The sequence below is a fragment of the Rhinolophus sinicus genome, chromosome 3 (assembly GCF_057876585.1).
Source record: "Rhinolophus sinicus isolate RSI-liver-muscle chromosome 3, RSI-T2T, whole genome shotgun sequence".
In the NCBI taxonomy this organism is placed as follows: Eukaryota; Metazoa; Chordata; class Mammalia; order Chiroptera; family Rhinolophidae; genus Rhinolophus; species Rhinolophus sinicus.
The window spans coordinates 50229357-50253958 of record NC_142503.1 but is presented as its reverse complement, the minus strand read 5'-3'; the positions used below and the strand labels follow the sequence as shown (position 1 = coordinate 50253958).

Genomic DNA, 24602 nt, shown 5'->3' with positions numbered 1-24602 from the left:
AGAAATGGTGGTACCTGGAAGGGAATGTTAGGTCAAGGATTTTTTTTTTTTTTTAACGTGGAAGAAACAATATTTTTGTTCATGTTTTGTTTGCTGATGGAACTATCTGATGGAGAAGAGGGAAAATTGATGATACAACAGAGAGGACTGATAGCCCCTTTTCTTTATAGAAAATTTAGCAAATACAGATTAGCTAGAAAATAACCATAATTTCAACACCCAGAGGAAATAAGTTAACATGATATAGATCTTTCAGTCATTTTCTTTTGCATTTATATAATACGTATTTTTAAAGCAAAGCTAAGTGCTTTTGTAGTGTAATATGGCATTATAATGTTCTCGTTTCATTCACTAATTTATGGAGCCTGTTCATTTCTTAAAGTGATAGTTCTTTTAGGATAAATTGTAATTAAGCCACTATCTTGTAAGCCTAAACTTTAAAAAGTAAACAATTGTATACAAATGAAGTTATAGAGCTCGTTCCGCCAAAGGTTTTAAAGAGTCTTGTATAGAGTGGAATGTTATTTTTTTATTAACTACATAAATAAAGGGAATAACCTAACAAATTAATCAATACTAATTAATGATGTTGTGTTAGATGGGTGCACTGACCAGGGCTTTGCAGACAGACTTGTGTTTTACAGGCAGACGGAATAGCACATCCGTGTTTCCCCGAAAACAAGACCTAGCTGGATAGTCAGCTCTAATGCATCTTTCGGAGTAAAAATTAATATAAGACCCAGTCTTATATTATGTAAGTCCCAGTCTTATAGTAAAAAGACGCATTAGAGCTGATTGTCCAGCTAGGTCTTGTTTTCGGGGAAACATGGTACTTACATAGGTTTAGAGCTGTGCTGTTCAGTACAGTAGCCACTAGCCAAATGTGACTATTTAAATTAAATTAAAATTTAAAAAATCAGTTTCTGTGTCATACTAGCAGCATTTTTATGTGCTCAAGGTAGCTAGCAGTTACTATAATGGATTGTGAATATAAAGAATATTTCCGTTTCACAGAACATTCTGTTGGACACTACTGGTTTAGAGGCAAGGATTTTGCGTTTATTTAAGGGACAGGAAAAATTCAGTGTGGCTGGAGCACAGAGTTAGAGGGAAATGAGAGAGTGGTGAAGATGGTTGATAGGTAATAAGGGTCCATATTATGAAGGGTCTGTTATACCATGCTCAGAAATGTGGACTTTATCATGAAGGTTTGCAGAGTAAGGAGCTACCAAAGGATTTTAAGTAGAGGAACAATATAGTGAGACAGATCACTATAAAGTGGAAAAATCACTCTGGCTGCACTTGGTGTTTGGATTGGTTAATTATATGAATAGTGAAAGTATCTGTATTACTGGAAACACAGAAGATAGGGCAAGTTTGGAGTGAGAAATGCTGAGTTCCGTTTTGGAACCTGTCGAGTTTGAGATGATAGTAGTTAGATGCGTGGATGTGGCGCTCGGAAGAGGTACCTGAGCTGGAGATAGAGACTTGGGAGTTATCAGTTGATTGATGATTTGGAAGCCATTAAAGGGAAGATGTGTGGTATGTGAGAAGGCCAAGGTGGAATCTTAGTCAAGTCAACATTGAAGGGAGTGGGAAAATTAGACCTCTCTTAGAAGATCAAGAAGAGAGACTGGATTTTGGGGAAGCACTTGAAGTTGATTATACAAAAAGCTTTTGCATTGTGTTTAAGATTTTAGAAAAGGGTCAAATTCCTTCCTACTTCTGTAGGAGGAAGATGGCAGATAAACTGTTCATTGTGGTTTGTTGAGGCAATATGGCAAAGCTTAAGCACACCTGCTCTGGAGCTACTCTGTCCAGTTGTAAAATCTTGTCTCAGTTATTTAATAAGTGGTACTTGAGCAGGTTATTTAACCACTCTGTGCCCTTGGTTTCCTCATGGATGAGGATGATATAAAAATAGTACCTACCTACACTCATTGAATTGTGAGGATGAAAAGATTTAACATACTTAAACAGTTAACAGTGCCTGATACATAAGAAGCATAATAATTACTATTGTAATACCATTAAGATCACCTGAGCTTTTTAAGTTTTGTTGTTTTTCATACAATGTACTTATTCAACTGTTAAAATTTTAGAACCATTGTTAATTTCCACATTAACCATTGCTTTGTGTTTTTAATTTTCAAGTTAAGTTTCACACTATTGTTTTTCTGAATCATATTTCGTAAGCATTTGAAACTATTAAATTATCTAAACTATTTTTACTGTGCACTACATAAAAACAAATGAATAAATACTAGGTAAATTCTGTGTGGCTGTGAAGGATTTGGGAATAATGATTATAGTATATGAGAGTAAAAAATTTATTTGTTTTAAACATTTTATTTAACCATCACTCTTGCTGACAGATATTCTATTGCCTTTTTAAAGTGATCTATTCTTAAAGAAGTTCATTTTTCATTCTTCCTAAAAGCAGAGAGAATTCTGGATGTTTCTGCTTTAATAAAAATAAAAGGAAGAGAATTTCAGGAAGGAGTTAAGTGGTCAGTACTGCCAGGTGAGTAGTCCAGTAAAATAAAGTCAAGGGAAGCGTTTCTTGGATTTAGTGATAAGGCAGTTGTTGGTGACCTTCGTGGTGGTGACAGCAGTGTTGGACATCAATGCAGTGATGATGAGTCATGGAGGACCACTTCTCCAGAGACTTGGGCTTTCACGGGAGGGCTGAAAGGATGGAATGGTAGGGACACCTGGAGTCTAAAAATCTTTGGTTTTTAGGGTTAGAAAGAGTTGAGAAAAGCGTAAATGCTGATTGGAAGGAGGCGATAGAGAAGTTGTCGGAAAACAAGAGAGAGAGCTGTGTAGTACACTAGGGAGAAGGAGGAGAGGGTGGGTTTGGGGGCTAAGTTTTCAGTCTTTTGTTAATGAGAGGGAAAAATCATTAGAACACCTGATGAGAGTGGGCGAGGGAAGTGAAAGGGATGCAAGTGTGAGGAGAGGTCTGAAGCAGATGCTAGAGACAATAGGAAGGTCTTCTGCCAGAGAAAACCGGGAAGGCTCGTTGCATGATACTGAGGGCTTGCCCATTTGAGGTAAGAGACCCCAGGTGTACTGGGAGCAGTCTGGTCTTTTTCTCTAGCACTGCTTCGCCGTCCTTGCTTAAATGGGAAGAAAATGGTCAATTCTTGATGCAGAATCGAGCTTTTGCTAGGTGGGTGCTGTGAATGACAGTTTGGCAAGGAAGTTTAGGATATCGGTCAGAAAGATGTGGAAGTCATTCAGCATGGTTCCTAAGCTGGGGTGGGAAAGAAGCAAAGGTAGTAAGGGGCTGATAGGAAAAAAATAGAGGGATCAAGGGACCAGGAATCTCTAAGTCCAAGGAATAAGTGTATCAGGGGTAATTGAGTGAGAGTGTGAGAAGGCTAGGAGACTCATCAGAAAGAGTTGTATGAATTTAGTATTTCAGAGATTGGACGTTCACAAGTTTTGGGTATCATTTAGGGTACGACTATGGCAGTGAATCGCTGGAAGTTGCCTGGTGGTGGGAATAGTAACGATTAGGACAAGGAGCTTAGAGGTCAGGGTTCTGGGTGGGTTTCAGGTGACAGTCACTCATAATAATTGTAATACTTGTGGCTAAAACGTCTTAATTGAGTGGTGGAGGAGGGCGGATGATAACAGCAAGGATGAGTAGGGGTAGCTTAGCTCAGTGGTGGTTATTTTTGGAGAAGTTTCCTCTAAGGATGCATTGAGTCTATGTAGTATCAGAAATAATTATTTCTCCTGAGATCTTCCCTTACCCCTTTATTTAGCGACAGTGTGAATCATTGATTATTTCCTGGACGCAATGACTGCTAGAAAACTTACAGCAAAGTTTGTCGTCTGTAGCTTGCAAGTGTCTGAAGCTCTGTGGCATGCATTTTGAATATTCTTAACCTTACTCTTATATTTTATTTTAATTTTCTTGTTTTCCCTTTTTCTATTAAAATTTTAAAATCTTGCTATATATTATGAATAATTGAATATCCCCCCCTAAAGTTAGGGAACAGGGCAGGGCATACATAAATACACCTGAGCAATTGTTGGAGACGTTACCTTCTGTCATTCATCACTGCCACTCCTACCACCGTCACCGTAATTGTCAAACGTCTTGGATGGCTCCTCTGCGTAGCTTCTGTTCTTGACTTGGGGATACAGTCCAGTATTATAACTGTAGCAATGGCAATAATAATACCTTGTATTTTCATAATGCTTTTATTTTGTATGATTTTCTGGACATTCCCCCCCACATAGAGGAATTCATAAGTCCTCCAGTCTTCCTCGTAGCATTTAATCCTGCCTTGTGTCCTGCTTACTGAACTTTGGTGATAGAATCAAGTCTCAATTCTGTCTGTTCAAAACCACCCGTTGTTCCTAGACTGGAGTCTCTTTCTTCCCTTCCCTAAACCTCACTCTGTAGACGTCTCCGGGACCCACTTAATCCAGGCCTCGTTTGGCTCAATAATTTGTACTAAATGCATATAAAACTCTTCTGTTCACCAATGTTATGGGTATGGGCCCCAGTTATTTGATCAGAAACTGTTTCTGGATTGGATGGATCTGGATTGCAAGAGCTCTCAGTGTCTTTTTGTTTCGATGGCCCTTCACCCCATGTAATGCCACATCCTGTTACTGCTCCTCCATATGCTCTTAGGGTCCCTCCTTCTGACTCCGTCAGTTATTATAGGGCTCCGTGCCCACAGACTCTCACTGTTTCTCCCGTCCCCTGTTTTGAGTCCTCATTATGATCCACGGAGTGTAATTGCCCAGAGGGCCTCTTAGTTTCCAAACTAGAGAAGTAGTTCGCATGTTGTGAGAGTCGTACAGGCTGTCCCCCATGCTTCCCTGGCTTTGGAGCTCCGGGGCTTTTACATTTGCTTGTTGAAAATAGTTTTCCATGGGCCATGTATCCGTGTGTCAGTATGCCATCCATTTTCATGTACGTTATCTTCAGCTGAGGTGTCAGAACGCTAACATTAAAAACAAGGTTAGTAGTTGCTTAGTGTCAAATGGAATGAGCACTGCAAGATATTGAAGGAGAAAATCATCGCTGAAGGCTGGAGCTGCTGGAGAAGGTAGACTTTGTTTTACACCTTGACACAAGGATTAGGAAAGCACCCAGGGTGAAGGTAAAATATTCTTCTTTCCAGTGTCAGCGAGTGGACCAGTTTGTATGGGGAGGGGAGCTCCTGGAAAGGAGTAGTGGAAAGGAGAATCAGGAAGTAGTGGCTAGAGTGCGGAGGAAATTGGACTTTAACTTCCATTCTAAGAACAGGAGTTGATGATGACAAGTGATTACTACAGTGGGGTTTTGGGAAGTTTGATTTGGCATTATATGGGGAATGGATTGAAGAAAAGAAACTGGAGGCAGAGGAACCATAAGGAGAATTTTAGAAAAGTCTGAGTCATGTAATTATGCTTTGGACTCCGTTGGTGTAGGTAGGAAATGAAGAGGAAAGGAAATGTGAGGTGAGCAACGAAAGGCATTTATAGGTGTTAGTTACTCCCTAGATTGGAGTGAGGGGAGGGAGGAATCAAGGACTTTGACTTTAAGCCTAACTGGAAGAATGGTGGGACTATTGATGGAAATGAGGGAAGGGTGGAGAGGACATTTGGGAAGGTGAAAGGACATTGTCATTTTCATTGGTGAACTTGGACTATTGTTACATATTTGTAGATATGTCTGAGGTGAGAGAGCAACATACAACTAAGTAATTACACTTTTCATTAGATGTAATCAAGTTCTGTCAAAAGTCTGTTCTTGAGATGTTTGTGGGTACTGAAAATGTCAATATAATATTAGCCAAAAAATAGTTTGAGAATGAAAAAAAATAAAAACATAGTGTCTAAAGAACATTAGCTCAAAATAATGTGAGCAGTAGATGACTAAAGAAGGAATACAAATGGCTACTGTACTAGTACTTAAAGGAATGCAAACATCCTTCCTACTGTCTTTTATGAAATCATGGTAATGGTAGCGGGTAGTTTTTGTTAACATTTTTATTTGGCAAACTAACAACTGGGCAACCCCGTGTCATTAGCCAGAATTTTTGTTGAAATTTTACCTAGTTCTTGAAATCCAGATCTAAGATACTTGTCTGAATATTTGAACTCACCACCTTTGGGGCAGTAAGAATTTTACAAACACTTTTGTGTACCTGAATGAAATCAAAACAAATGGACCCATATTTAATCTTTCATGTAGAAATGGTAGGGTTAATTAAAAGTAAATCAAATACAGTTAGAAATGCATAGTTCTTATCAGTAGCTTCTGCCTAGCTGACAATGTAACAATTACAAAATGACAGATTGGTGTTTGGATACTTGAACATTTCTTTAAAGAGAAAATGTAACATTTAAATGCCTGGAAGTCAGAGATAGTTGCTGGTTACACACACACACACACACACACACACACACACACACACCCCCCCCCCCCCCCCCCATACCCATCAATTCTGGTGTTTTGTACATTACTTAAATGATTTTGGATGACAGTGGCCACAAATGATTTTTTTCTTTTTTCCTTAGTATTCTTAGTATTTTAAAACTGTTTTCGTTAATGTAGTAATAATGATAAAAATTTTCAAAATAGTTTGGTCAGTAGTATATGTATTATATTTCAAATATTTAACACCACCTGTGAAATAATCTTTTTAAAATGACAGTTTTTTTAGATGACAGCAGTTATTCAACAGATGGCAGAATTTAAAATAATTGTATAAACTTCAGTTATTTGCACTTTTAGATTCTATTGTCAAGTAGGAATTTGTGGGACCTTTTTCTCCTTCTAGGCTTACATAGCCTTCATCAGGAGACTTGACAGGGCCACGTCTTTTAAAATTCTTTTTTCTTAAATGTGATAAAAAATACATAACATTAAATTTACCATCTTAATCATTTTTAACTGTACAGTTTGATAGTGTTACGTATATTCACAATGGTGTACAACAGATCTCTCGAACTTTTTCATCTTGCAACAGTACCATGTGACTTTTTAAAAACAGAATTTTTTACTGAGATTTTCAAGTGCTTTAGGGGCAGAGCTTATCTAAAGTGGTGACTGCATATTGATTTCCTCAATTCCCTACCCAGAAGGCTGATCCAAACTCATTCGTCGGAGAACTTGCCTTCTGTGGCCTTGGAAATTTTTTATTTTTTAAAGAACTTAAAAATTAATCTAGCTTTGAGTTGGCATATCTTATTAACACAGTTGTAGAAAACTTATATTTATTCGGCGATAGGTTATGCATTTCTTGGAGGAAAATCTGATGCTAATCCTCAGACCTGATGCACATACTGCCTCTCTGGCATGTCCGTGTTTATGCCCATCTGTTACTGTGGCACCATGCCCGTTTTTACGGTGGCATGCCAATGGCAGTGAGGCATGTGAGCCAACAAAGATGAATTGTTTGGATGGAATACACTATTCTATAATACTAATTAATTTTGAGCTGATGAATCTACATGAGATAGTGTTAACCAAATACAGTCAAAGTAATGCCAGTGAAAATAAAATTTGTTTTGACTTATGCAAAAGTGTATCACAGATGTTTTAGACTACTACTGAGAATAGTTAGAATTAGTGTTTATTATGGTTCCAGTGATCGGTTTTCTTTTCATAACAATTTTGAGTTTAAGAGAAGAAAATACGAGTTTTCTTGTGGCAGATTATAGATTAGGGAGGAAGTGTTGTAGCACTGTAGGTTATGGATTTTATATTTCTAAGGTATTACTTTATAGTTCTTGAAATATATTTGCAGTATACTCAGCTTTATAGTAGAAATTGACAGCATTGTGAAAAATGGAAAGAATGTTGGATTTCAAAACAAGACTAAGTTTGATTCCTTGCCATTCCCTAGTTCTGATGGTGTATACTTAAGTTACATGAGTTTAGATTTTCTTATATGTTGTTAAAATCTTTTACTTGTATATTGTCCTTGTATATTTCTGGGCTTCAGTTTCCTTAACTATTAAATGGGAATCATAGCCACACATGCTTCATAGAGACATTGTAATGCTAAAATTAGATAGTAATATAAATTCTAGAAAAAAGTACTTATATTAGTAGCTAATTAATTATATGTTATAAATGCAAGGCATGTTAGTGGCAAATTAGTAATATAGAAAGTGTGTAACTCATATTTCCATACCCCCAAGAGATAACTACAGTGAACAAGTTCATGTGTACCTTTCCAGAAAAAAAATTTAAAACCAAATGATAATATATGTAATATATAGTATGCTCTATGTATCTTGCTTTTCCCTTCATATATCTTGGAGGCACTTCCATATCAGCATATGAAACTATTTCAATCTCTTTAACCATTATGTAATGTCTCCTAGTATTCTCTTTATTTCATTAGTTCCCTTTTGAAGGGGCATTTGATTGATACCACTTTTTGTTGAGTAAGCAATACTGCAACCTTTTTGTATACTTGTGTGAATTTATCTCTTTGCATGTCAAAGGTTATTACATTTTAAATTATGATAGATATTACTAAATTACCTTGCATATGGGTCGCACCAGTTTTTTCCCTCCATCAACGGTAAAGTCTGTTTTCATTACACCTTTGTCAATACTGGGTACCATCAAATTTCATAATATTTGCCTATCTTATAGGTGCAAAATGTTGTAACACTGAGACCTTATACTTGTGAGTGCATTAAATCTTCTCTTATATTTATTGGTTTATTCTTTCAGTGAAATACTTTTAAATGTCCTTTGTCCATTTCCCTATTGAATCAGCTTTTATTGATTAGTTAAGGGCTCTTTGTAGTTTAAGAAAATTAGCATTTCTATCAGATGAATTCCAAATCCATTTTATTTGAGTTTTTGTCTTAGTTTCTGGCTTTCTAAAAATGCAAACATTTTAAAAGTTTTTGTTTATATTTATAAATTTTTTCTTTTATTGCTTCTGAGATTCCCCCAGTCTTTTAATATTTTCTAGAAAGTGGCATTTTCGGTTTATTGTGCTCTTAAACAGTGGAAAAGAGCTTCTGCCTGTTCCAACCAATTTTTTAATCTCAGCATATATAAACTCAACTAGCTCAGTGGTGCTGTGAGATTGCCTTTAAAACTTGAAGGATGAGTAGTCACATTCTAGAAGACATTCCTAATAGCCTGAGTAAAATTAGAGCTTACTTCTTGCTACCTCACAAGATAACAAGTAGCTAAGGGTGTTGATAAAGGGATTGGAAAATATGGAGACTTCCTGTGGTTTTTAGAACATGCCTAGTTTTTAACATTTTTTGGGGTTGTAGACCCATTTGAGAATTCAGTGAAGGCCTTTTTTGTATTCCTCTAAGGAATGTGTTTGGTATATAGCCTATATTCATTTATTCTCTCCCTAATATTTATTGTGTGCCTCTTATGGGTTTGAAAGGAGTATACTTGAGAAAAATATAGCTTATATTTGCAGACCCCTTATAGACCGTCTTTTGGGTCTTCATATAACCAAGTTCATTCCTGCCATATTATCTTTGCAAAATTCCTGTGGTTGACTCCTTGTCATTTGAGACCTCAGCTTAAATGATCACCTACCCATAGAGGTCTTTTGTGATCACTCAATCTTTATTGAATTACCCTATTTTAATTCTTTGAGTACTGATCTGGTTTTTCTGTCCGTGTTTTCCTTCCCTTTTCTCCCCTTCCCTTCTTATTCCTCCTTCTGTCATCCATCCCCCTTACCACCCCTTTCCCCCTGAATTCTCACTTAGAATGAAGTCCCAAGAGGTCAGGGACCCCACTACTTAGAACAGTTCTTGACACATAGTGGATATTGAATAAATGAATGTGCTAGGCCCAATGATAAATGCCTTTCTCATTGTCTTCATAACAACTTATTTGAAAGAAATACCAACTTTTAGTTTTCTTGGTTTTTCTTTATTGTAGTTTGCTTACTTTTTTTAATTGTGAAGTTTTTAAATTAAATTTATTGGGGGTTAGTAAAATTATATAGGTTTCAAGTGTACAATTCTGTAACACATCATCTATATGTCACATTGTTTGCTCACCATCCAGAGTGCGTTCTCCTTCCATCACCATTTCCTTTGTATTCTATCGAATTCTCCTTTTATCCCTTCTTTCCTTACTTGTTCTTTGACTTTAATTTGCTGTTTTTTGGGGTTTTTTTTAGCTTCTTGAGATGGTAGCTTAGATTATTGATTGTTCAATTTTTTTTTATACTGCATTTGGAAATGTAAATTTACTTCTCAGTACTGCTTTGGCTGCATCTCATGAATTGTGAAATGCAGTTCATTAGTCAGTTCAAAATACTTTCTAATTTCCCTGATACCTTCTTTGGCCCATAGGTCATTTAAAGTGTGTTGCTGATATTTCTAAACATCTGTGGCCATTTTCTAGTTAGTCTTCTGTTACTGATTGCTAGTTAGATTCTACATGCTCTGTTTGAGTTTAGACCTTTGAAATTTGTTGAGATGTTATTCGGCATATAGTCTATTTTGGTGAAGATTCTGTGTGTACTTAAAAGGAATGTTTCTTCTGCAGTTGTTGGGTATAGTTCTCTATGTGTGTTAGATTAAGTTGCTTAATTGTGTTGTTCAGATTTTCTACATCTTTACTGATTTTTTTTCTCTGCTTATTCTATCACTTACTGAGAGAGGTACGTTAAAATTGCCAATTATGATTGTGGATGTATGTTTCTCTTCTATTAATTCTGTCAACTTTTGCTTTATAGGTGGAAGCTATACATTTACAATACATATCAGTTTAGAATTACTTTATCTTATTTTTAAAATGCTATCCTTTTATGTCCTGGCCGCAGATCCTCAGCTTTTATTAGTCTGAAAACCACTTTATTTCACCTTCAGTTTTGAAGGTTATTTTCAATGGGTATAGAATCATATGTTGGCCTTTTCTTTCAGCCCTTTAAAGATGCCATTTCATTATCTTCTGGCCTCTGTAATGTCTGTTGAAAACTTGGCTATCAGTGTTATTGTTGGTCCTTTTAAGGCAGGGGTTAGCAAACTATGGCCTGTTTATATAAATAAAATTTTATTAGAACACAGCCAAGCCTGCTTATGTTTTGCCTGTAGCTACTTTCACTCTACAATGATAGAGTTGAGTAGTTATATCAGAGATGATATGGCCTGTAATGCCTGTAGTAAAATATTTACTATTTGGTACTTTACAGAAGAGTTGTGCTGACCATTTCCTTAAGAAAATGCCTTTTTTTTTCTCTGCATGCTTTTAAGATCTTTTTCATTGTCTTTGATTTTTTTTTAGCAGTTTGACTTTGCTATGCCTAGTGTAGTTTTTTTTTTAATGTTCTGTTTTCTTAAGATTTTTGAATGTGTGGGTTTATGTCTTTCATCACTTTGGAAAAATTCGTTAACAGTTATCTCTTGAAATACTGCTTTGTCTCATTCTCTCTCTCTCCCCTCTCATTTTGGGACTCTAGTTAGAGCTATGTTAATTTTGTCTAAATCTTACATGTCTCTGATGTTCTGTTCTGTGTTTTCCATTCTTGGTGGAAATTGTATATTCTCTCTTGACCTGCCTTCAAGTTCAATAATCCTATCTTTTGCTATTTCCAGTCTGCTGTTAAACCTACCTGGTGAGTTCTTAATTTCATATACTGTATTTTTCAGTTCTGAATGTCCATTTGATTTTTTTGTATAGAGTCTACTTCTTTGTTGACATTATCATTTGATCTACTTTGTCCCTCTTTTCCTGACCATATTAATTGTAGTTATGTTATAGTTTCTGATACCTCCAGAATTTGAATTACCCTTGGATTTCTCTCTCCCTTTCTTTCTTCCTCCCCTCCCCTCCTTTCTCCTCCCCTCTCCTTTCTTTTCTTTTCTTTTCTTTTCTTTTCTTTTCTTTTCTTTTCTTTTCTTTTCTTTTCTTTTCTTTTCTTTTCTTTTCTTTCTGTTATTTGGTCCTGTTTTTAGTGTGTCTCATAAGTTTTGATCAGATGCTGGATATTTAGGATAAAAGCACCCTTGAGGCTCTCATGATATCTTCTTCCAAAGAGGTTTGTGGTTTTTTCTGATAGACACATAGAGTACTAGCAGATCACTTTGATCCTGTTTAAGCTTAATTTTAGACATTTTAAGGTCTTTTGTCTATTTCAGTTTTTTTCTCATATGGTCCTTCTGTGGTCTTAACTGAAAGGCCAAGTAATTTACAAGGCTTCTCTACTTGGAAGAGACTTGAATTCCAGCTTCTCTTCCCAACAATATATGGTTACTAAAATCTCTGCTTAGGTGTTTAACCTCCCAGGTGCTATTTTCTGCTGAGTTTTCTGGAATCTTGCCATGTAAACATTTAGCCAGCTACTTTAAGGGGGTTTGTATGCACTGGTTCCCAACTCTGTAATTTCCCCCCTCAAAGTGCCAGTCCTTTGGTAGCCCTAAACCTCAACATTTGTGTTAAAATGTCTGTTAAAACTGTCATTTTTCCTTGGGTTCTGTTCTCCCAAATGGCAGTTTGGGAAATGCACTCAGGGGAAAAAGCTGGTGTGAATAAGGAGCTCACTTTGTGTGCTTCTCTTCTTTCTAGGATCTTGGCCCCTTAAGTCCTGCCAGCATTGGTTGATCTCCAGTGCCTTCAGAAAGTTATTTCACTTATTTTTTCCAGCTTTTGTAGTTATTTTCTGTGGCAGGTTTAGTCTCATATAAGCTACAGCATCATGAGCAGATCTGGAAGTCATTACAATATATTCTAAACATAGCAGCCAGAGTGATTCCATTCTGTTGTATATATGAGAGCATGACTCCTCTATTCAGAGCCCTCCAATGGTTCCTTATTTTCGTTGAGTAAACACCAAAGCCTTTACTAGTGTTATCTACCCCTTTTCATTGTCTCTTTTGCTAGAGTGCCCTTCCTCCTTGTCCTCCCATCCCCTGCCAAGTATCTGTGTGGTTAACGCTCACTTGCAAATCTTTCTTCAGGTGTCTTTTTTACTTCGCCTTCTCTAACCACCCTATGGAGGCCAATCCCTTTTACTACATAGCACGTAGAAAAAAGTGAATTCTGATTCTTGTTCCCAGCCTTTTTTCGTGTATACCTATTCATGTGTACAATGTAATGCTTGGAGTAGAAATATTTTTCATTTGAGTGGTTCTCAAATAATGAAGAGGTGCCCATATTTTAGAATTTTTAGCAAGGCTTGAAAAAGGTCTAGCGCTCCCCTCATAAATTTTGATGCATCTTTTTGGGGCTGTACCTCTGACTGGAAATTGCTGTTACTTTTCCCATTTCATCATTCCTGGATTTAAGTTTCAGGTTTAGCTTCTATAGTAAAGGTATACAAATTTTGGTGAGTGTTTTGAGGGAAATGTAGGTATTTATGTAGATCAGTGCTCTCATACTGTTGAAGAGCCTTTTCAAAAAAAAATTTCCAGTCCATCATGGATGGATACTTTAGTAAAATACAATAAAAAATAATTCACTAGGAAAATGAAATTTAAAAAAAGCATGCAAAGTACAAGCCCCAATTTTTTATTAGATTGAAAAGATACAAAATTACACTGTTAAATTGCTCTGTCAGGTTTCTCTAACTGTGCTTGCTTAGTTTCTGTACAAATCTCATGGATTAGTAACAAAAATCTATGGATTGTAATGGTTCTTGGAGCAGACTTTCTCAATCACACTTTGAGTATCACTGATATAGCCTGTAGTGCTACAGTCTTAACTTTCCCCTTAATTTACATTGTCTTTAAAAGGAGTGGAAGGTTTTAAAGAGTTATGGAGTATAGATAGCTCTTAAAGAGAGATAATTTATGCTATGTAAAAGCCCTACTGCCTCCTAAGTTCTTACACAAACTAGTAAAATTTTGCTTTTTGATTATAGTTTCTGCATTGTACTGGTGCTGAAATAAGAGTGACTTCTTGGTAATAGTAAGATTTTCTTTAACATTTCAGTTGCGTATTTTTATCTGTTCCTTGAAACTAAAAAACAGGCATGTTTTGAACATGAAAAGTTATACCGCTTAACACCACAAGATGTCACTTATGTAAAAATAAAGTTAGTACCCTAATACTCTATAAGTAAGTAGATAAAATGAAGAACTGGGTAAATTAAAAAATACATATTTGAAACAAGTATTAGTTTGCAGCAGAGATGAAAATATTGCCAATTCAGCATTATTTTGAATTCACTCTTTTGATGTTTAGCAAAAAGAATTTCATAATTTCTAAGTTAATGCAGTAATGCATGTTAATAGGCCATATTTGAATCCACATAAGGAAGGAGGTACACCTAAAATGACTCAATACAAGTGAACATATTTTGAGGGTAAACTAGATGTTATGGTATTAACTCTCCCAAGTCTTTACTGTTTTGGTAACAAGCAAAGAGGAATTTCAGGAGAAATATGTAATTTATACCAGAATTTTCAATAGGTCTTTATGACATATCTATGAGAAGTTGTGTAGTTAAATATCTAAGGTTTAAACAATGCGTAGGATTTTTCTTTTTTTTCTGAACCTCAAAGTTATTAGCTCTTTGCTTGTGTTAACGTAAAAGATATATTTATATTTGTTGTTGGAAGACAATTTTTTCTGTTAACATGAAGAGCAAAACCTTTGGCTTTAATATTGGGTTCCTGTTTTCTTGTTTTTCTTTTGAGAGAGCATGTGAGGACTGGGAGGTGGCTGGGAAGGGGACTCGGCATATCAAGCTTAAGAGGAACAAACCAAGTTTCCACTAGCAATGAATAAGATACACCTGGGGTTAGAGTTTGGCTCCTAGAAATTGACAAGACATTATTCTTCATTGCTCATTTCTCTCACCATGCATGTAACACTGGTGGAGAATAATGGTGGAAAACTCTTGGGGAAAATAAAAGGTGATCAAGCACAAGAAAATGAATGTGCTTTCTTTTTTTGACATAATGTGTGATCACATTTTCTTTCTATTTAATTATTATCTATTTACTTCAGTTTTTTTGCTTTCTTACTCCAATAAGGTTTTTGAGGTTTCTTTTAGGTTTTTCAGTTATAAAAGTATACCTGATCATTAAGGAAAATAGGAAATTCACAAAAAGTAGAAGGAAAGAAACCTCATATGTGGTTCCATTAATTTCTCTACTTTTTCCATTAATTTCTCTACTTTTTCAGTTATTTGTACAATGTGACGTCTGAGAAGTTTTAAGAAAGGATTCTAATTTTACTACAGTGAACATTTATAGTATTTTAATGTTTGGTAGTTGTATAGCCTCAGATTTAGTTTTTATATATTGCTGTTGCTACTATTTATATGTTTTCTACTTGTGTTTTTAATTAGAATAAAGTAGGTATTGTAATTAGTTATTTTTGTGTCCCACTAGTGTTCCCCTTTGCATTTCATTTTATGAGCTGCTTGGAAAAGAAGAGTGATTTCTTTTCATAAAACATTTCATTGCCTGTACTCTTTTTGGAAAAAAACTGTGCTTAGCTTTTATTTGTTTGTTCATTTTTGCTGCAATGATAATTTTTAACATCGAACTCCTGTATTAGTTTGCCAGGGCTGCCATAACAAAATGCCACAGACTCAGTGGCTTAATCAACGGAAATTTATTTTCTCCCGATTCTGGAGGCTAGAAGTCTAAGGTGTTGTCAGGTTTGGTTTCTTCTGTGGCCTCTTTCACTGGCTTGCAGATGGTCACCTTCTTGTTGTGTCCTCACACGGCCATCCCTTGGTCCTTGTGTGTCTGTGACCTAATCTGCTCTTATTACGACATCAGTCATATTGGATTAGGGCTCACCCACTGACCTCATTTTAACTTAATTACCTATTTAAAGGCTCTATCTCCAAATAGTCACATTCTCGGGAGTTAGAGCTTCAACATACGAATTTGGGAAGGGATACAACTCACCCCATAACAACACCGAGTTAGTTGATTGTTCATTCTTGGTAAGTGCTTACTGCCTACATTAGGCCTAAATTTGTAAAATGTACAAAACGGAAGTAAATGTTTTTGTCAAGGCTATCTATTTGGAGTAAAGAAACTCTTCTGACCTACTTTAAATGTTTGATTTTGAGAAAATTGTAGATTCATATGCAGTTATAAGAAATAATACAGAGAAATCCTGTGTATCAATTACCCAGTTTCCTTCAGTGATAAACTATAGTACAATATCACAACCAAGATGTTGACATTGATGTAATCTACCAGTCTTGTTCAGATTTCCTGTTTTACTTGTGTGTGCGCGCGCGAGAGTGAGAGTGTTTGTGTGTTTTATTTTCCATTTTATCATGTGTAGGTTCATATAACTATCATGACAATAAACTTACATAACAGTTGCATCACCACAGGGATCTCTTGTGTTGCCCTTTTATATCCATCCTTCCCATTCTTGACCTTAACCTTCAGTAGCCACTACTCTTCATTTCTATAATTTTGTTATTTCAAGAATGTTATATAAATGGAATAGTATAGTGTGTAACCTTTGAAGTTTAACTTTTCTCACTCAGCGTACTTCTTTGAGTATTAATCAGAGTTGTATCAAAAGTGTGTTTCCTTTTACTGCTGAGTGGTATTTCATGCTGTGAATATACCAGTTTGTTGAAACATATATCCGTTAAAGAACATCTGGGTTGTTCCCATTTTGGCTAATAGGAATAAAGTTTCTATGAATCCTTGTGTACAGGTTTTTGTTTGAGTATAAATTTCCGTTTCCTGGGGATAAGCACACTAGGATACAATTACTGGGTTGTGTGGTAATTGCAGGCTTAGTTCTGTAGCCTACCAAGCTACCTCAGTGGCTGTAACCTTTTACATTCACCACCAGTATATGGGTGAATCATTTCCTCTAGGTCCTCACTACCATTTGGTGTTGTCACTTTTTTACTTAAAGCCATTCTGATAGGTGTTTAGTGATATCTTGCTGTGATTTTAGTTTGCATTTCCCTAGTAGCGAATGAAGTTGATTATCTTTTCATGTGCCTTTTTTGCCATTTGTATTTCTCCTTAGGTGAATTGTTTGTTGATGTCTGTATTAGTTTGTTAGAGCTGCCATTACAAAATTCCTTGGATTGGGTGGCTTGATCAACAGACATTTATTTCTCGCTGTTCTTGGTGCTGGATGTCCAAGATCAAGGTGTTCGCAGACTTTTTTTTAAACACTTGATTTTTGGAGTTCTTTTTATATTCTGGATACTAGTCCTTAGTCATGTATATGGTTGCAAATATTTTTCTGACAGTCTATAATTCTTTTTGTTTCTCTTAAGACGGCTTTTCTTGGAGTAAGTTTTTAATTTTGATGGGATCCAATTTATCAATGTTCCCTTTTATGGACCGGGCTTTTGCTGAGAAGTCCTCTTTGCCTAGTTATATGTAACTGTTTTACAAATCTGTTTTGCCATGTTGAATGAAAAATGATTAGAGGTCGCAAATTACAAATTTCCTTTTGGTGGGGGGAATTTGTTAATTTGCTGAGCAGTAGGTTCACTTCTAAGTGAATCGTCTAAGAATAGGGTTAGGTAAGTTGTGAGCAAAAGAATCTGTTGGGAGACAATTCTTCAAGGGTTTTCTCATTTTTTGCAGCTCTTTTGTGTAAAAGGCATTGATAGTTTTTTGTTCTACATTATCTTTTAAGATGTTTACATAGCAAGTTAGCCTTGGAAAACAGAAAATGTCTCCCTCTTTGGCAAAGTTATCTTAACATTGTTATCTGAACTGGAAATGGGGGCATCCTTATTGAGTGCCTCTCTTATCCTTTATATCCCACTGATTTTAACTTCTAAGTCATTTTTGAATCTATCCTTCATTTTCATCCTTATCACTAACTGCTCTGGTTCTTTACCTCATCTTCTCGTTTAGATGTTAAAATTGCCTTTAATTAATTCTTTGAATTAGGGGGTATCATTTGAGGTTCCCTTCATATTTATGCTCTTTTTGGTGGGGGAAGAAGGTAGGGAGAAAAAAGGGATAGTGTGAATGACAGATAGCTTTTCTTTCTTGAGATATTTGAGTGTTCTTTCTTGAGATATTCTGAAGGAAGCTTTTCCTTTTTGGCTTATGAAAATATTTTAGTGCTGAGTCAAGGATTTTTCTTATTTCTTTTTTTTTTTGATGATTATGCCAAAAAAATTTTGGGACGAGAGAATCTGTATGCCTGTGTTCACATTGATATTTTGCTTAGAACTGAGTTACAGTTTTATATTTTTGTTTAATTGATGGGCTTCATGACATCACAATACTTGATCATATTTTGTAGGGTTAAGATGAGAAATACATATTTAATTATAAACAAAAATGCAGTTACTTAACATTGCCCACCATATTACTGTTAATTCTTATGAAAATGATATATTTTAATAGCTGTGTAATGTGAAAATCTAAATACAGATTTTTTTTTTCCCTTTTGTATAGAAATGAAGATCTAAAGCAGATGTTGGAGAGCAACAAAGATTCTGCTAAATTGGATGCTATGAAACGGATTGTTGGGGTAAGTAAAATCACTTCAATTTTTGGAAAATGAACATGTTGTGATTATATTAAATATATACTAAATAATATTTTAAATACCAAATTGAACACCCCATTTGCTTTTCAGTATTAACTTAGAATTTCCTGTCTAAAATGTTTTGGAAGAAATATTGAACTGTTGAAATTCATCAGCTTGAGTTCTAATTCTGTCTTTTCTGTGCTTTGATTTCCCTGTCTCTAATATCGAGATATGTCTCTTGTGAGATAGAGAGCTAATCATTTTGAAGACATAATAAGATTATATACAAGAATATTTTGACTTCCTACAAAGAGGGATGCTAATTAGCTAACGGATTGTTTTTGTCATTTCATGACCTAAAAATTATGAACCCGCTTTCTTCTCTATTTCAAATTCCATTGCTTCTAATAGAAATGTTTTATTCAATTTAGTAGCATAAAGCTTCTAATGAGTATTAGGAAACTTAAGATCATTGTCCACTTTGCAGTTATAATGCAAAATTCCAACAATTGCTAATGTTAGTAGAGAGGTAAAACTATAATGCAATTCTTAATTTTATATCAAATCATTAATAAAATATTTTTGTGATTTGTATTGCACTTGCTCTTGTATTGGATTCTTTTATATTCACAGTGAAAAAACTGGCTTGAGTAACTAATGCTAAAGCATTCTGCTTTTGTCTCAATGGAATTAAATTCACAAAACCTGTCTTTCACATTGCCACTATGCTTTTTATTACCACCGTTGCTGACTTTTTTCCCATACATTTTTATATAAGGTCAAAATATGATACATTTGCATAATTGAATAAGTTAACTTTATTGTAATAAGGTGACAACACAGCTGCTGACATATGAGTTTGAAATCTCCTTCCTTTTTTTAATATATTAAAGTTCAAATTCCATTAATGAAATATGACTATGAGTATCAATATGTTCTGTTAAAAGGTGAGTTGTTATGAAACTCAAATACCCTCTTTCCCTGAAAATAAGACCTAGCCGGACAATCAGCTCTGATGCGTCTTTTGGAGCAAAAATAAATATAAGACCCGGTCTTGTCTTCTATTTATTTTTGCTCCGAAAGATGCATCAGAGCTGATTGTCCGACTAGGTCTTATTTTCGAGGAAACATGGCATATTAAAGTCAAGGACTAATTGTATCTGTAGACTACCAATAAATTACTTGATCTTTACATTCAGGTTGATGTCATTTGATAATGTAGGGAAAATGTTAAAGGTTCTTTTGTAAATTTTTCATTTCTTAATGTTATGCTGTATAATAGCATTTAGGGACAGGTAGTTCTTGCTTTATATGGCTTTGATATTTATGAATTTCAGTTACCACAGTTTAGTTCAATAACAGCAGTCCCCCAGACCACCAACCACTAGGTTCCAACTTCAGTTACTGTGGTACAGTAATGAAGTAATTGCATCATGTATAAACTTCACCACTAACTTTTCAGTCCACAACTCACTGTATAGATTACAAATGCACATCACAATCAGTGACCAGTCATGTCACTTCTTTCAAAGTCTGTTAGTGATTCGTCACTGTGTTATTCATTTCATGCACAGACAATAAAGCATGTAGTTGTGTTCCCAATGAGAAACCCGCTTGACATTTTACAAAAGTGGATAATTGAAAGAGGGATTTGGTCAACAAAGATGAAATGAAAATGCAGCCATAAAGTGAAAATTGATAACATTGGAAATGCAAATCGGATAGAATGTAAATGGAGTTATGGAGAAGTAGCTGCCTCTGAGAATGGTGACATTGCCATTTTTAAGAGACTCATGTAGATGGCGGAACTTCGTAAAGGTGAGCTTTTTAACATAAATGAGGGAAATGATTATGATGAAAAGAATGAAGATATGCCAGAGGAAATGATGCTGCCGAAAAACTGTACATTAAAGAAACTCTAGGAGATAATTCACAACATTGACAGTGCAAAGGATAAAATATTGGAAGGTGATCCAAACTTGAAAAGAAGTTTGGTAATTTACCAAGGTATAGAAAAGATTGCTTAGTATCTTAAGTTAAATGGTAAGAATAAGGCAAGCCCGTTCAAACTACTCTTAGTAAGTTAATTCTCAATGTTTTTCTAAATTATAGTGTAGTAAATAAATGTTAGTTTTACTATTTTTCATTTTTCTATATATTTGTAGCTGACAGTAAGAGAGTTTTAATGTTTTTACAAAATTTTTACAAGTCACAGATCAATTGTAACTTTTACAGTTTATTACCAAGATTGCTTTGCCTGGTTTCAGCTCGCATTCCTGCAGGTGACAGTTCTTCACTACCATGTAAAGCAGGCACTGCTTTTAGTGATTTCATTAAACTTTGGCTTTTACATCCTATTAAGGTAAATTATTTCTCTAAACCTGAGCATACTATTGAAATTCTTAAATCTAAAAATGTGGTAATTGGTATTTGTTTATTCTTTCAAACTGATAAAGAAATAAAAGTTTATATTTTCAAAATCTGGACTACTTGATTATCATAAGTATAATTTAAAAGTAAGTAAATGTATCATAAAGAAATGGAGGTATATCCATATATGCCTATAGTTAATAGACTGTCTCTCATTAGGAAGTTTGTAGAAAGGTAGATTTTGAAGTTGATCTTTTAACTGTAGGAAAGTGATCACTAATTAAAAATTATCCTTTTACTTTGCATAATGTCCTCAAGATGATCTATCTATGTTTTTGCAAATGGCAGGATTTCCTTCTTTCTCATGGCTGAATAATATTCATATATATACATATATATGTATGTATGTGTGTATAGATATCTCACATCTTCTTTAGCTGTCTATCTTGCTACAGGCACTTATGTCGTTTCTGTATCTTGGCTAACTGTGAATAATGCTGCAACGAACATAAGAGTACAGATATCTCTTTGAGATAGTGATTTTATTTCCTTTGGATATTTACCCAGAAATGGGATTGCCAGATCAAATGGTAATTCTATTTTTAAGTTTTGGAGGAACCACCATAGTATTTTCCCTGATGGCTGTACCAATTTACATTCCCATCAACCAATGTGCATGGCTTCCCTTCTCTTCATGTCAACGCCAGCACTTGTTATCTCTAGTTTTTTTGATGATAGCCATTCTATCGGGCTTGAGCTGATGATACCTCACTGTGAATTTGATTTGCATTTTCCTGATTATTAGTGATGTTGAGGACCTTTTCTGTACCTGTTGGCACTTATGCAATGTTTTATGTCGATTAGATGTCAATAAATCTGGAACAAATTACTCTTTGTTATAAAGTGATGTAAATTTTCAAATAATATTGAGGTACGCGTGTAAAAAATGAAAGTTTCATCTTTCAGATAAATTTCAGAATCAAATTGTCAAGTTCTGTTAAGAATTGTTTTTGAATTTTGATTAGGATATTATGAAACTCATATTCCTTCTTTCCCTCCCTATTTTTCTGACTTTCAGTAGCATTATATTTATATTTTATAGTTTTCATCATAGAGATCTTGTTAGAGTCATTTCTGCATATTTTAAAATTTTGGTTGCTATCATGAATGTTTCCCTTCATTACATTTTTTAAATTAACTATTACTGGTGTATAGGAAAACAAGTGACTTTTCTGTGTTCCTGCATTTGGGCTTCTCTTCTTAACTCTAATAGTTTTTCAGTTTCTTTGCTTGGATTTTCTGGCTAGGTAATTATATCATTTAGAAGTTATGAGAGATTTATATTTTATTTTCAGATATTTTTATCTCATTTGTTTTTCTCATCTCTTTGCACTGATAAAGCTCCAGTGTGACGTTGAATAGTAGGGGTGGAAGAGGACATCACCATCTTATTTCTGATTTTATTGGAAATATTTGTCATATTTTACACTTGGTTATAATATATCCTGTAGAATTCAAGTAGATGTATTTCTGTGTATTTAAGTGATGTTGTATTTTCTCTTTGTCCTCTGGTGAGGTTTTTGATTAGGGCTGAGCTAGGCTCATGGAGTGAATTGTAATCTAAACCATCTTGGCCTGCTCCAATGTTGCAAAGATTCTGCCCCGTCCCTGTTTTCAGCTTTTATGTTTAGGTCTAGAATCCTTTTGCATTACTTTTTATGTATGAGATAAGAGCCAAGGTTTTTCTTACACATGCATATCTAATTTTCCCCACACTATCTGTTATTAAAAAGCTATCCTTTCCCTACCAGATTTCCCTACCTTTAATGAAATACATGTGAGTCCACATGTGAACTCTATTCTAATTCACTGATCTTTATGGCTCTTGTTTCACCAATACCTCACTCTTGATTTCTGTAACCTTAAGATAAATTACTGTAAGTTAACGATTGCTTTGTACTCATATATCCTTTGCATTTCCATGTAAATTTTAGAATCAGCTTGTCAATTTCTGCAAAAAAAAAAAAAAAAAAGCCTACTGGGATTTATATTGGAATTGCATTAAACCTGTATATCAACTTTGGGAGAATTAACATTTTAATGGCATTTTGTCTTATGACCATGATCATGATTCTCTCTCTTTACTTGTTTAGGTCACCTATAATTTCTTCAATAATGTATTGTAATTTTTAGTGTTATTTTTTAAGTTACGTTATTTTTTAATACTTTCTTTAATAGTTATTTTGCTTGAAATTTTTTCCAGTGAGCTATTATAGCAATCATTTATTCACCTTTACTTTTGTCCAGTTTTTAATTTGATTTCTAGTTAGCACCATATTTCTATGTAGAAACTTGAAAAATCATTTAAAAAAATTTGTTCATGTGTGTGCGTGCGTACACGCACGTATCATTTCAAAACATATTTTGGGTAAAAGTAGTTTACTGGAAGTCAGTCAACAGAGTTTTGTATTGGCTTCAAAATTTCTTGTATATGCTCACTGAGATTTTTAAATTTGTCTTATAATTTGGGTTTCATGAGCCCTGCATACAGGATTTTGTCACCTCATATGATTACAGAGTAGTTTTAAGATCTTTGCTTCATAGTGAGCAACCTTTCAACATTTCTAAATTTTAATCTGCCAATATTTTAAGTGTTATATATTTGTTTTACCACATTACTTTCTAAAATATATCAAAATGTTGGCAGTGCACATCTGTCTTATCTTTCACAGTCGGTAGTCCTATGATTGAACAGAGAATCTTGTCAGCAATATCTACCAGTGAGAAACCATAATGATAGTCACAGTTCATTTTATTATCTTTCTTTGGTAATATCTGAGACTTATTTAGAATCATGGGGTAACGTTTCCAGTATTTCATATGTTGATAATGTCTCGTGTATGCCAAAGTATCCTTAGGGGAGAAAAGCTTCCTACTTAAGAATCTTGTGGTCACTTATTATATAGTAGGACTCAAGCTGAAACACACATTATTTTTCTTGATTTCTGAAAAATACCTGTTTAATGTTTACAGCACACATCCATGTTTTATCTTGACTTGGTGAAAAATGGTGAACTAAGGTGAATTTGAAATGTGTTGTTTCATATAGTGAATTTGGAATACGTTTTTTAGCTAAAATACTCATGAGTTGATTATCCAGGGTCCTTAGAGGAATGGAATATTTTGGTGTATTAAAAGTCTTTGATGTATTTTCTTTTAGTGAGTGTTATATGTAGAATGTCTTTTTCAGATAAGTTCACTTGTCTTTGTAATTATGAGATAATCAGCAAATCTGAACCTTTCTTTCATAAGGTTCTTAAAATTCCTAGAGTTATTGATATATATTATTTCATAGCCATACACGTTACAGAGATTTGGTTGGATATTATTGTCCCTAAAAATAATTTCAAAGTTTCAAATACTTTGGTTAAATATTTAAAAAGAATATTAAACCAAATACAATAGTACATTATTGTTGTAGATAAAATTGAGTAAGTTTATACAAGAAGAAACTAATAATATGCGTAATTCTTACTGTTATGAGTTCATGATTATAATAAACATTTTTGTCTAAATCTTTCTGGACATTGCCCATCCCTTGCTCAAAAATACTTCAGTTCTGTGTATACTTTAAAGTAGAGAATTCAACTTGTAGCTGATGTTGGCGTCTTTTTGTTGTTGTTCTTGGGTTGGGAATGACTTAAAGGGCAAGCGCTAAGATTTATTTGCCATGTTGATATATATTAGGACCAGTTCCTAAAAGCAGGCCTGTATTTTTACAAGTAATATAACACCTATAAAACCTTAGGGGGTGTTTTTTCAGTTT

General features: G+C 34.6%; 1 protein-coding gene across 2 annotated transcripts in view; it reads left to right on the top strand.

Moving 5' to 3' along the window:
* Nucleotides 1-24602, top strand: part of AP3B1 (adaptor related protein complex 3 subunit beta 1) — a 218325-nt gene that overhangs the window by 8914 nt on the left and 184809 nt on the right. For both annotated transcript variants that reach the window (XR_012495075.2, XM_019728166.3), the window contains exon 2: nt 18331-18406. Coding sequence is in view for 1 of the 2 variants with exons in the window: in XM_019728166.3 (XP_019583725.3) it covers nt 18331-18406 (76 nt within the window). In the remaining variant the exon portion in view is untranslated. The remainder of the gene's footprint in view (nt 1-18330; nt 18407-24602) is intronic.